Source organism: Furipterus horrens, unplaced genomic scaffold, assembly GCF_987537825.1.
Source record: "Furipterus horrens unplaced genomic scaffold, mFurHor1.1.pri manual_scaffold_11, whole genome shotgun sequence".
Lineage (NCBI taxonomy): Eukaryota > Metazoa > Chordata > Mammalia > Chiroptera > Furipteridae > Furipterus > Furipterus horrens.
The window spans coordinates 4,137,670-4,150,914 of NW_028327181.1; the positions used below are offsets into that span (position 1 = coordinate 4,137,670).

The window sequence follows — 13,245 nt, forward strand, 5'->3', positions numbered from 1 at the left end:
CGGTGGTGAAGAAGTGTTGAAAATACCATCTGTGCTTCGAGGGCACCTCTATGGCATTAGGAAAGGGCTTTGCACTGGAGTTACCCACAGCTCCTAAAAAAAGAAAGAAAGAAAAAAAGGCATGAATTCCCTAGTGAGATTTTCTGCCAGACTGGCACACTGAACTCTTCTGATTTCTATTTGTCAACCTATTCAAAAGTTGAACTAATTAGTTTATGGCAAGGTTTCTTGGCCTTGGTATTACTGACATTTGGGGCCAGATAATATCTTTGTTGTGGGAGCGGGGGCGGGGAGGGGGGGTTGTCCTGTGCATTGGAAGGGGCTAAGCTGCATCCCTGGCCTCTACCCACTAGATGCCAGTAGCATGCCTCACTTCGTAGTTGGGACAACCAATAATGTCTCAGTTATTGCCACAAGCCCCATAGAGGGCAGAATCACTCCCGGTTAGAACCACTGGGTTATACCAATGCCCTACAAGGGAACAGATATTTGGCAGAGTGCTTGTTATGGCCGAGGCTTTCGGCTAAGGACAGAAAAGCAGTTGTGCCTTTATGGCCTTCACAAGTGTAGTAGGAGGGTTAAAATCAAGTACATATACAGAGAATACAAGCACCATGGGTTGAAATAAAGGTGTGTGGGGAGGAAGATGGGACCCATTGGGGCCAGAGAACACAAGGCACCTCAAAAAGAGGTGACATTTGTGAGAGACCTGAATGGACAGACAGAGATGTGAGGAGGGGGTATAACCATTCCAAGAGGAGGAAATGGAAATTCACCAAATGCAGAGCATTTGGAAAAGAACAAGTAGTCTAGTGCAGCCCAGCCTTAGGGTTTGAATGAGGAATAATGGGAAATGGGGCTAGGAAATTAGTTTAGGAACTATTGGTCCGTAAAAAGAATGAAGTGCGGCTATATGCCTGGACATTGATGAACCTTGAGAACATTATGCTAAATTAAAGAAAATAGTCCCAAGAGACCACATATTGCATGATGCTATTTATATGAAATGTCCAGAATAGGCAAACTCATAGAGACAGAAAGCAGATTTTAGTGGTTGCCAGGGGTGGGGTTAAGGGGAGTGGGACGTGACTACTAATGGGTGTGGGGTTTCTTTCGGGGGTGGTGACAATGTTCTGATATTAGATAATGGTGATGGTTGCACAACTTTATAAATATACTAAAAAAAAATTATTGAACTGTATGCTTTAAAAGGGTGGATGTTGTGGTATGTGAATTACATCTGAAGAAACAGTTTAGGATCTGCTGCAGAGGGCCTTATGCTAAGCTGAGGATATTTAATGCTGGAGACACCAAAGGGGGCGGTGTCACCAAAAGCTTTAAATATATCAGTAATAATGATAAAATAATAAATAATATTATAGAGTATAATAAAATAATTATAACGATAATGAGAATAGTAATGAGAGTGAGAAAACAGATACCAGAGGTTGAGCCCTTGGCTCCTGCTTTTTACCTTATCATCTGCTCTGACCACCTGTTTAAACACAAGACCACCCAATAGTTTCATCTGCGGTTTTCTTCGTCGCGTACTGGACTTACTTTGTTTATTGTTTGGCTTTTCCCTGACTAAAATGGAAGTTCCACGAGGGCCGGGGATTTTGTCTGTTTTAGTGACTACTTTATCTCCAGTGTCCAGAGCAGTGCCTGGTACATAGTAGGTGCCAAGCAAATACCTACTACGGGGATGCTGTTGATCATGTACAACAAGCTTCTGATTTTCCAGCTGAGGAACGGTGGGGAGCAACGTGTCCCTCTCACACGAGGTTAGTGGGCGGAGCTGGGCTGCACTGGAGGGGTGTCTAGGCGCTCTTGGTGACGTCCCTGAAACGGCCCTGTGAAGGAACTAGCCATATGCTGTTCTTCCCATTGGCCTTTCTTGTTTCGCATCGTGTGTGATGGTCATGCTTTTCGCACCTAGAATCCATTTCTCCGGGTCTCTGATAACAGTATTTAAATTCTCCCTGGAGGAATGATTCATCCAGCACCTCCCCTGGCTCATGCAGATTGGATGGAACTGGACCAGAGGGGGAAATAGACGACCCAGCTCTGACCAATCAGAACATGGCATTCTCTTCCTCACAGTGATTGGTGCAGAGAGAAGGCACATGACCCAGGCTGGGCCAATGAAACTCCGCGAGGGGATTTTTGCTGAAAATATCCAGGAGACATTCTCGTTGGGGTTTGTAAACCGGTAGAATGCAAGCTTGGAGCCGCTTAACGGCCGTCTTTCCTCTACGTGGGTAGAGCCCGCCTGAAAGTGAAGGCAGTGCGGAGGGAAGCAGAGGCCTGGAGACATCCATCGAACCCCTGCTCCCGGTCTTATCTGAAGAGGACCAGGCCCTGAACTCCTATTAATTCCCTGCTGTGCTTGAGTCGCTCTGAGTTTGACTTACAGCGCAGTGAGGCCTGACAAACACATCACGTGATCCAAGTACCATGGCTAGTTATTGAATCAAGAATAAGGCCCCGAACCAAAGGCAGCTGTTAGAAGGGAACTTTTCCTCCACTTATTTACATGAAGAAGAGGGAACTTCCACTCCTCAGCGGAAAAACTGCTGAAGGACAGCTGCTGACCTCTTCCTTTCATGCTTTCATGAGATGAGGAGTGATTTGTCTGGCGGGTTTGGGAAAAGATGCTAAGCCTGCTGCCCAGTCCTTTTCTCTTTGTTCTTTCTCGCTGCGGCCTGACATTTGGATACTCGTGTTTCCTCCTCCACTTTGGGGAGCCTGTTCCTACGGAGGAAACTTGCAGTCACTGGGTGAATCATGTGATCCAGAGGAGGACTGAGTGCATGATGAAGCCATGTTCCCCAATCAGCCTTATCAATAAAGCTGGTACGTTTAAGCTCTAGCTGCCTGATTCACATTGTACGTCTACTTCTCAGTGGATTTAGGATTTGGAAAGGCTGAGAAGGGTGTAATTAATTATTACATCCATAACCCCCCAACATGTTAATTTGCTCTTTGGAAAACTTTGAGAGGCAGGTATGAGGACTGACATTTGGGAGCTAAAATAACACGTGGAGATCAAGTTTCTGATGCAGTCAGGGTTCTAGACTTAAAGGTAATTGTGGGTCAAGTAGGTTCTTCACCTGGGCAGTCTGTGACAGGTACAGTTTATTCAGCAGGATTTTTAACTGGCTGAGACCTGAGTACAAGGGCCTCCGGGGCAGGCCTTGACCTACCCGTGTGGGCATGGCTTTGACCTCAGCAGGCAGCTGGAACAGGGATTAGGTTATTGGGGGAAAAAAACCCTTCTGTCCCAGGGAAGGCATATCTTAAAGAGGGTAGAACTTTAGCTTTCAGATGTTTAGGCAGGTTTTTGTTTGTAATCCATCTGTCAGCAAAACTTCAGGCTGGACTTTATACAGCAAAGGCAACTAAATCATTCATATTTCACAGCTCATGTTGGTGAGATTGTAGCCTTCTTACAGTGTGAACATGGTGTGGGCGGATGCCGCAAAGCTAGCAGCCCTAAATCTGTTCTTCTGTCGGTTGTTCAGAGCTTCCTTCAGGGTCATTGACAGGACCCATGGAGGCGGCTGATCTCTTGTCCCGTTCAGGTGGGCTCTAATATGTTAATTGCAGAAGCCTTGATCATGGCTTTGGATTTGGGAAGCCCAGGCTCTGACTCGACCGGTGAATGGAGGTGTATTTTATTAATGAAAATAAATAAGAAGGACAGGGTCCTTATTATATAGGAGATACTTTTTTGTGTGTGTGGGTTGAGGTGGAGAAAGCTAATGAAAACCCAAAGGCTAAGAAGGCTGTTAATGAAGCTCTGACTGGAAGACTTAGTCTCTGGGAAAGAGTTAGCTGAGAAAATCAGGGAGGAAAGAGGTTGTTTTTAAAAATATGCTTCTATCCTGGTACCAGACTAGCACCTATGGAAGAGTGAAAGCCAAATAAAGGAAGACCGGCTGCCTGAACTGGAGGAGGACAGGGATTTTTAAAAGCTAGACCTCTGACCTTAGTAGACAGACCAGACAGATGGAAAGAGAAATGAGTTTTTGGAGGCTCAGGCAGGCAGATATTGACAGGGAGGAGAGACTCAGGCATCTATGGAAACTTGAGAAGAAGCTGAGGGAATATTACAGATTAGTGGGGAAAAATTATTTGTCAACGGTGTGAGGATGTCAGTTTTCCTTCTGGAAAAAAAACTAAATTGGATCCTTCACTCACACCATATAAAAGAGTAAATTCCAGAAGTTCAAAGCAAATCTTTAAAACTTAGAATACAGAATATTAAGATAAGAAAAGACGGCTTCAATAATATATAAAATCACACATACAAGAAGCTACCAATGATGCCTAAATAAGTGGAACAACAAATTGATGTTTCTCTTTCTCTCAATAAATTCACTAAATTAAAACAATTGCTTTGAAGTTAAAAGTTCATCGGAGTGGATCAAAGATCTGTACATGAGAGCTACAATGATAAAACTCTTAGGAGAAAACTTCGGGGAAAGTTTCAGGACGTTGGATTTGGCAGTGATTTCTTGCATATGACTCCGAAAGCACGCGCAACAAGAGAAACAATTGCGCTGTCTCCCTTACGCCCTGGCCTCCCCCCTCAGCTCCAAGGGCCCTTCTTCTGCTTCTGTAACTTGTTTCCTGTGCAGGCCAGCTGGCTCACTTCTACCTCTGTAACTTTCTAAATAAACTTTCTCTTATAATTTGAAAACAAAAACAAAAACAAATTTAAAGAAATAGATAAATTGGAATACATCAAAACTGAAAACTTCTGTTCATGAAAAAACATAATAAAACGAAAATGCAATCCATGGAATGGCAGAAAATATATGGAAATGAAATACATCTCTACGTTCATTGCAGTGGATCAAAAAGCTGTGGTAGAAACTTAGCTTTTGCGACAGCATGGATGGACCTGGAGGGTATTATGGTAAGTGAGATAGGCCAGTCAGAGAAAGACAAATACCACGTGGTTTCACTTATATGTGGAATCTAATGAACAAAATTAACAAAATAGAAACAGACTCATGAATACTGAGAACAGACTGACAGCTGTCAGAGGGAAGGGGGGAGGGGAGCTGGGTGGAAAAGGTAAAGATTACGCAACAAACAAACCAACAAACCAGGCAGACACCAGTGTGGTGATTGGCAGAGGGAAAGGGGGTGGGGGGAGGTGAAAGAGGACAAAGTGGGGATAAATGGTGGCAGAAAGAGACTTGACTTTGGATGCTGAGTGCATTATGCAGTCTGCAGGTGCTGTGTTACAGTCATACACTTGAAACATTGGTTTCAATGTTTCGTTAACCAATGTCACTCTAATAAAGTTCAAATAAAAATGATACATCTCCTAAGGGATTAATATCCAGAATATATTAGAAACTCCTACGACTAAAAAAAAAAAAAAAAAAGATTAAAAAATGAGCAAAGGCCATGAATAGACAGTTCTCCAAAGAAGATACAGAAATAGCCAATAAATACAGGAAAAGATGTCAACATCACTAATAATTAGGAAAGTCCAAATCCAGATTACATCCTTTAGTATGGTCACTATAAAAGAATTAAAAAAAAAAACCCCACAAAATAACAAATGTTACCAAGGATATGGGAAAGTTGGAATGGAATGATTCCTCCCATAGTCCATTTTTTGAAATAGAAAGAATTATGCCTATTTGGGCTGAAGGGAGGGGGATTCTAGGGGAAATTTTACATGGGCTTTTCTTTTTATTTCTTGCTAAAGGCACAAATACTCTGTCCCCACCGCAGGGGATTTCTGTCCTCTGAGTATGACAACAGAAGGGAATGCAATTCAAAAGTTCCTTCCTTCTTTGTGAGCCTCCGTGACAACGTAGGGCTTTATTGCTAATTACCAGGGATGAACAAAAGTATGAACAGTGTCAAAAGTTAAAACATGACCCCTTCAGATCGAGAATGAACAGGTCAAAAATTTATTCAGCTCGTTGAAGAGGAAACAGTAAAACTGATTCAGAGAGCATTTTGAGGAAGTAGGAAACTGGTTAATCTCTGCAGGGTAATACACATATCTGGCACTGATGCTGGCATTTACAATTAAGTTTTATTGGAACAGACACACCCATTTGTTTACATATTGTCTGCATTGCTCTACAATGAAAGAGTACGAAGACAACAGGGTGGAAGAGTGACAGCATATAGCCTTAAAGCCTAAAATATTTACTGTCTGGACCTTGACAGAAGAATTTGCCAACCCCTGCTAGAAAATTAATTCTTGAGTAGCTCGTTAATATACTAGATGATATCAAAAGAATAGCCCTGCCTTCTCTTCATCTTATTTCCAAATTTTGGGTAATTTTGTTTTTCAAAAATGAGATGTCCGGCTTAACATTTTGGGGGACATTCTGTGAGTTATCTCTGGCCTATAATTCCTAAATCTTCCTGTCCGCCCACGCCAACACCCCCTTTCTGCATTGGTACGGATTTCAATGCCTCTTGGTCTCCCCAACCCTCCTCTTGGAGGGTGGAGCTTATGAAAACCTCCTTTTAAGCGCAAGGAAGCCTGAAAGATTATTGGTATTAAGTAATGATCTTTACAGAGTCATTTTGGCTCAAGAGGGCATTCAGTTTCTGAGTAAAGACTCGAATTAGGGCCCTGCCTCCTACATTCATCTGAAAGGCCTTCTTTGAGGTTGTGCCGGGAGGCCCTCGCTGCTTCGTTAAGCTGCTTCAGATCTGCTGCAAACTGTCGAGTTCTAAGAAGGCAATGACACAATGTGCTTGGTCATTGTTGTTTCCCTGGTTCCTGGGTTTAGGAGTTGCTCAGCAAATATTTGTGCAGCGAATGACACAGGCTTTTCCTCCGCGGGGTCAGCCGTGTGACGTTTTGGTGACAAAAGGCTGCCACCTGCAGGGAAAACGTGGAACTGCAAGATTCAGGACTCGGCACGGAGGGAAATCCAGCCAGGTTCAGGGCAAGAGGCGCTGGGAACCAATTGCTTTCCTTTAGCTTTACCCAGAATTAATCAACCTCATTTTGCCCTTTCGGGCTGAGGAACCCTGCACCTTTCTTGAGTAACATTTTTAAGCGTTTGCCATACTTAATAAGTGCCCAGCGCCGTGCCACGCGCACACCAACCACTATTACCCCCATTTTATAAACTAGGAGTCTAAGCCCAGAACGCCCGAGGTTACACTACTAGCAAGCGGCTCCAAAATGTGTGGTTTCAGTCATTTCACTACACCACCGCTCTACGCCTGCGTGGAAAACGTTCACATGAAACACAGAGAAACAGGCAAGTTCTTGCTGCTCTCTCCGGAAACACTACCGAAATGATAGGAAAGGGGTCTAAAAGGTCTAAGCCCGCAGAGAATGGGGGAGACGGTGGCTGCTCACCAGAGATGCCAAATCCTCTTGGGAAGAGAGAAAATGGGCGGATGATTTCGCTGAGGAGACAAGCCTTAGGTCTTACAGAAGGAGCAAGCCAGCCGGAGCCGCGGAAGCCCAGAAAGACTCGGGAATCAAAGGTCCCAGGTACCTGGGCTGAGAGGTGGGACTGAAAACAGATCATCAGTTGTACGTGTGCGAGTATCCTCGGAACTGTTAACTCCAGGGTCCCCTCTGGTGACTCCTTGCCTTGATACTTGTAGAAGACCGGGCGTTTATTCTTTGGTGAACTTGAAACAGAGCCGCTCAAGGTCCAGAGAGAGCGGTCAGAGAAAAGGGTGGAGATGAGGAAGGGATTCAATGAAAGTGTGAAGCAAAAACATTTTCTTACCTGTTTTTTTTTTTTTTTTTTTTTAACAACTATGTGTTTGATGATAGTATTTGTATTGTTCTGAGACTCAGGACTATCCTAAGTGTGCATTTTGGGAAAAAGCAAAAAATAAATTATGCTGGCGTTGTTTGAAAAGCAAGTTTTACAGTGTGGGAGAAAAGAAATACATATGTAAGATCAATATGCTTAAGTAAAACCTCTCTAGTTTTGATTTTTATTGGGAATATCAGTATGATGGATTTTATCAGAGAGGTTAGGTAACTTCCTCAAGGTCATCCAACTAAAAAGGGGTGAAATAGGATTAACCCAGACTAGTCTTGCTCCAAAGTGTATGCAGGTGGCTCAGGGCAGGAGGACCTCACTGAGGAGATGAAATTTGAAGGCTAAGCAGGAGCAATAAGTGGGCCTCTCTCTTGATCTCTGGAAGATCTGCTTACCATGCCCAGTAATCTTGGGCTGATCTGGAAAGATTTTGCTTCTGAAATGTCAAAACTGAGGGCCAACCTCCAAATCATTGTGACACGTGACCAACAGAAATTTAGCCAGACTGATCTTCCTATGCCCTCCCTTTAAATAATTTTAAGAACAGTGAGATGTATTTTCACAAATTCCTCAAAGTAAACACTTCTTATAGTAACCACAGAAGACGACAGTATTCGTTTGAGTCTGATTTCTTTTTTAGACTTGAAAAATGTCCACAAGTGTTAAAATCTGCTTTCAAGTCTAGTGGAAGCAGTAGATGGAGGGCAAGGCTGGCAGGGGCAAGGAATTTTGCCCTAATTTTTAAATGTTCTCCATCATAGAACATAGGAATGATACGGTTAAGAGAGAGAACATTTGCTTTGTAAATCTGTTTTATTACTGTGATTATTTAATTAAAAAATTAGTCTTTAGTTGAAAAGTATCTGCACAAGAGGTTAAAGTCCCTCTCCTTCCTTTCTCTCCCCCCAGACTGTCAGCAATCATCAGCTTCATATGTCTTGAAGAGAAGAGAACATTTGAAGAGGAAATTTTTGGCTGATTCATGTTGGGAGGGGACAGAAGTTAAAATATGACTGGTATTTTATTACCCCACTATAATAAACAGCTGCCCTTCGAGAGAGAGCAAAGCTTGCGGCTGGATTCAGATTAGAAGGACTTCCATTATTTATTTTAAGGAATTCACAAATGATCTCCATAAAAAAAAGAGAGGTATCAACTTGAGTCTTTGTCCAAACAGACCTCGATACACTTTGTCTTTTCTCATCAGGCTGTCTTCCCCACCCCACTAATAAACTGACAATAATGTAGAGTTGGGGATTCTAGGGGCTTGGAATTAGGGTTTGGTCCATCCAGATTTTTCATACTATGGCCACAATAACTCTTTAAGTTTTCAGGTCATTCCAATTTTTGCATTATCTTCATAACTACATGCATTCTTGTCAGACCATGGGTTCCTTTCTGGGTATGGGAAACATGCTTCAACTGTGCGAGTTGATGATTTTGACCTACACTTACCTAATCTTGTATTTGCTTTTTTTCGGTTTCCACATTCTTTTCAACCAACTTGGGTTTAACAAAAGGTACATGCATCAAAACAAGCTGTAGCAGAAATGCCTGCCCCCATGACAGGGGGAAAAAATGAAGCAGGTTCAGGCCTCAGGAAGACTTCACTGCCCTGGCTGGTGTGGCTCAGTGGACTGAGCACTGGCCTGTGAATCAAAAGGTCACCGGTTCGATTCCCAGTCAGGGCCCATGCCCGGGTTGCAGGCCAGGTCCTCAGTTGAGGGTGTGCGAGAGGCAACTGATCGATATTTCTCTCCCTCCCTTCCCCACTCTCTGAAAGTAAATAAATAAAATAAAATAATTCATTAACAGGCTGCCAGTAAGGGGTGAATGAAAGCAGAACTACCTGTGGGTCCTGAGCACAGTGATGAAAACATGTTTACAACGCAGAAACAGAACTAGAATGGGGGGTGGGGAGCAGTGCTGCTCAGTGGCACCAGGAGGCCAGCTTACTTCCGTTTTTACAGGCTCTTTGTCTACAGAAAAATGAAGAATTCAATTCTTTATTCAATATTTAACAAATGCTTCTGGCATCCCAAGATTAAAATGCGATGTAAACGTGCCATTACCAGGTGACTGAATTTCTGAAAAGTCGGCTAATAAAACCACAGTGAGACACCACCACGCACTTACTAGAATAGCTAAAAACAGAAGCAGAATGGACAGTCCCAAGTTTTTATAAGCCGGTGGGGCAACTGGAAATCTTACACATTGCCGTCCTCGGCTGTGTCTCTTGCTTCAGTGGGCTTTGGACGGAACAGCTCCAGGGAGGCCCCTTCTTTCCAACCACCTCCAACCCCTTTTCCAGTTCCCACCTTCGGGACCACCCCAGCCATCCTGAGCCTCCGAGACCAGCCAACACCGGCTTTTGAGCTTCATCCCTCATTGCCGAACAACCATGAACTCCAAGTTTATCCGAATTATTCCGAGGAGGAGGCTGCTGTCAACCACCGGGCCAGCCTGCGTCTGCGGGCCTGCCACACCTCCCTCTCTCTGGGCGTCTATTTTGACCGTGATGATGTGGCTCTGCAGGACGTGGGTCGCTTATTCCAAGAGGTGGCCAAGGAAGAGCCAAAGGCGGATTTCACGGCGGGCGCACCGGGCACACGCCCGGTGCCCCGACTTCTGAAGGGCCCCGCAAAACCCCAACTTGACACTTTTTTCTAATGACACCAAGTTTGGTTTCATTACTATGCTGCATACAATATGGTTAACAGGTATTTTTATTTTCCCTGTCTCTCTCTCTCTTTTTTTAAGGGGCCCAGTGTTTTCTTCTGCGGCCGGGACCTCAACCGACCTTAACCTGCCTCTGGAAGGAGCAGACGGGCGCCGAGTGTCTCTTAGAGATGCAAAGCCACTGCGGTTGCTGCATTCTCTTGGAGGACATGGTGAAGCCTTTCAAGATGAGTGGGGTGACACTCAGGATGCCACGGAAGCCACCTTGGCCTTGGAGGAGAACCTGAGCCAGGCCCTTTTGGATCTGCAGGCCTTGGGTTCCGCCCGCACCGACCCTTGGCTCTGGGCCATCCTGGAGAACCACTTCCTGGAAGAGTAGGTGAGACACGTCAGGAAGGTGGGCGACCACCTGACTCACCTCCGCAGGCTGGGGGCCCCCGGGCTGGGCAGGGCAAGTGTCTCTTAGGAAGGCTCCCCCTCAAGCCAGGCTAAGAAGCCTTTGGAGCCAGAGGCCTTTGAGGGGCCCTGTCTGGCTCCTGCCTGAGCCTCTCCCTGCAAGTACTGGGGCCACTTTGAACCAGCCTGGAACCCTCTCCCATGCATTGGACCAAGTGGAAACAATAAAGCTTTTTGCAGAAAAAAAAAAAAAAAGTTGGAGAGGATGTGGAGTTGGAACTCATGCACTGTCGGTGGGAATGTAAAGCGGCGCAACTATTGTGGAAAACAGTATGGGTATGCCCCAAAATTTAAAAATAGAATTAATATGATCCTGCAATCCTACTTCCTGTAGATATCCAAAGAATTCAAAGCAGGATCTCGAAGAGATATTTGTACACCCATGATTCTTAAAAAGCCAACTAGTTTATTCAAACTTCAGTATGGTCCTGTAATAGAATGCATGTCTAAAATTGGTAAACAAGAAAAACTTTTTAAAATTCCTGTGTGTGTGTGTGTGTCTGCAGCCATATTTATTACTTCATTTTCAGAAAAGGTCAAACTTGTAAATTTGAGACCTTTCACGAATGCAAAGTCTGCTTGAACAACCTTTCTGCTCTCATAATGTTTTGGAAAACACTTGAAGCCCCTGGTACTTGACGTGGGCAATGGGAGGAGGAGAGAAGTTGAGGATTATTTTCTTCTGGGTTTGATTTAGAAGTCAATTATTGGATTGCTCACTTCAGTCAAAACAGTTGTATCAATCCTTTGCCCTCACACAACCTTGAGCTCCCTGTAGCTCTAAAAAAATCCGTTTATAAAGCTTGATGATTCTGCCTTCCTATTTGTAAAATATTTGGCTCAGATGAATAGAGATTGATGGATACACTTAATCATAGGAAAAACTGGATACTTAATGTTAGGCAGTTTGGAAGCCATGACTTTAGCAACAATAATAACCAATTCACCCCAGACCGCAGGGAAGACCAAGACAGAGTGGTTTAACACTGCCTTGTAAAGCCAGCCTTAGCTATTTTTCTTCCCAGCTACTTCCGTCCGCGGGTTTTCAGGCCCCTCCTATGCAGCAGCTTCCAAGTGCAAAATTCCAAAAAGCTGAATTGTCTCCGTTCCTCCCAACGTTGGCACAGACTACAAGAAACTGAGAATGCCAATAATCCCGGAGAAACAGATGGACTTTTTTAATCACAAACATTTACGCACAACCCAAATGTGGCAGTTTTGGACAAAATATGGAAATCTTAGCCCTTCCTGTGTCCTTCTGTCCTAATGAGGGAACCTACCAAGGCCAGAGAAGAAGGAAGGGAGAAAGGATCATCTGGATTGAAAGAAAAAAGTCTGGCAGATTTGGATCGCCTGTAAAATGAAGTTTTATTGTTCCCAAGGTTTGCAAAATGGATCTGAGTTGATGCCACCCTCATTTTGATTTTGTAAGCTGTCATAAAATTAGTTTGGGGCCTTTTACCAAGTGTTGGAGATTAGACAAAAGGGATGGTGAGATTACTCCCTGAACCATAAAGCATAAAGACAAAAATGTGAGCGCTGAAGACCACTTTATCAAAATTTAAACCAACAGCCTAACATTTCAAAACAGAAAATAGGTCAGAGCGAGTCACCGATACTAAGGAATGGGAAAGAAAGTACCTGAAAATAAAGAGAAGATTTAAAAAATCCAACAATGTGTTGGATTTAGAAGCTATGAGGTGAAGATTTGGAAAATATAGTTTTTTTTTTGTTTGTTTGTTTTTTTTTTTAGGGCAGCATTACATCAGTTATTAAAAGTCTTGGTCCACGCCCTGACCAGATGGCCAGGTTGGTTGGAGCCTTGTTCTGCTGCCCCTGAGTTGCCCCGACTGGGGCACATACAGAAATCAACCAATGAGTGCATAGGGGGATGGACTGGCAGGTCGATGTTCCCCTCGCTCCCTAAAAATCAATCAATAAAAATTTTTTTAAAAAGTGGTCCAGAAATGCAGTCAGATGCTAAAGCAGTCCTTTGTAGGAAAAAAAGGGGAAGTATCGGTATTATACAGTTATATTTTTATACACTTTGGAATGCCTCAGGAAGGTGCTAAAGATGTCACTTTGATGATTTAGCTTTGGTATGTAAACTTAATAAACTAGGTATATATAATACTGTTTGGGCATTCTTCTGAACTCGCCAATGTGTTTCTGCATTAGTTTGACCTGCTTTGACTCCCTGTCTTTGTGGGGTGGCCTTTTGTGGTAGGAGACCTGTGGGACTCAGCGGTGCTGTCTCCTTGACCTCCTGAGCTGGATGCTCTTGGGGTGCCCTTGATGCTGTTTATGTGAGTGCTCTGGTTGTACT

The 13,245-nt window shown here is 43.9% G+C and overlaps 1 protein-coding gene across 1 annotated transcript; it reads left to right on the forward strand.

Moving 5' to 3' along the window:
* The first annotated feature begins 9,170 nt into the window (after positions 1–9,170).
* Positions 9,171–10,842, forward strand: LOC149996794 (ferritin light chain-like). The gene is made up of 3 exons (XM_090292406.1): positions 9,171–9,186; positions 10,096–10,400; positions 10,711–10,842. The coding sequence occupies exons 1-3, from the start codon at positions 9,171–9,173 to the stop codon at positions 10,840–10,842; spliced, it is 453 nt and encodes a 150-aa protein (XP_090148532.1).
* The last annotated feature ends 2,403 nt before the right edge of the window (positions 10,843–13,245 follow it).

What these genes read in the sequence shown, in the direction of transcription:
- LOC149996794 (XM_090292406.1), top strand. An exon ending in GCGCACCGGGCACACGCCCG is followed by an intron (nt 10,401 to 10,710) that starts GTGCCCCGACTT and finishes GGTGACACTCAG; the next exon opens with GATGCCACGGAAGCCACCTT.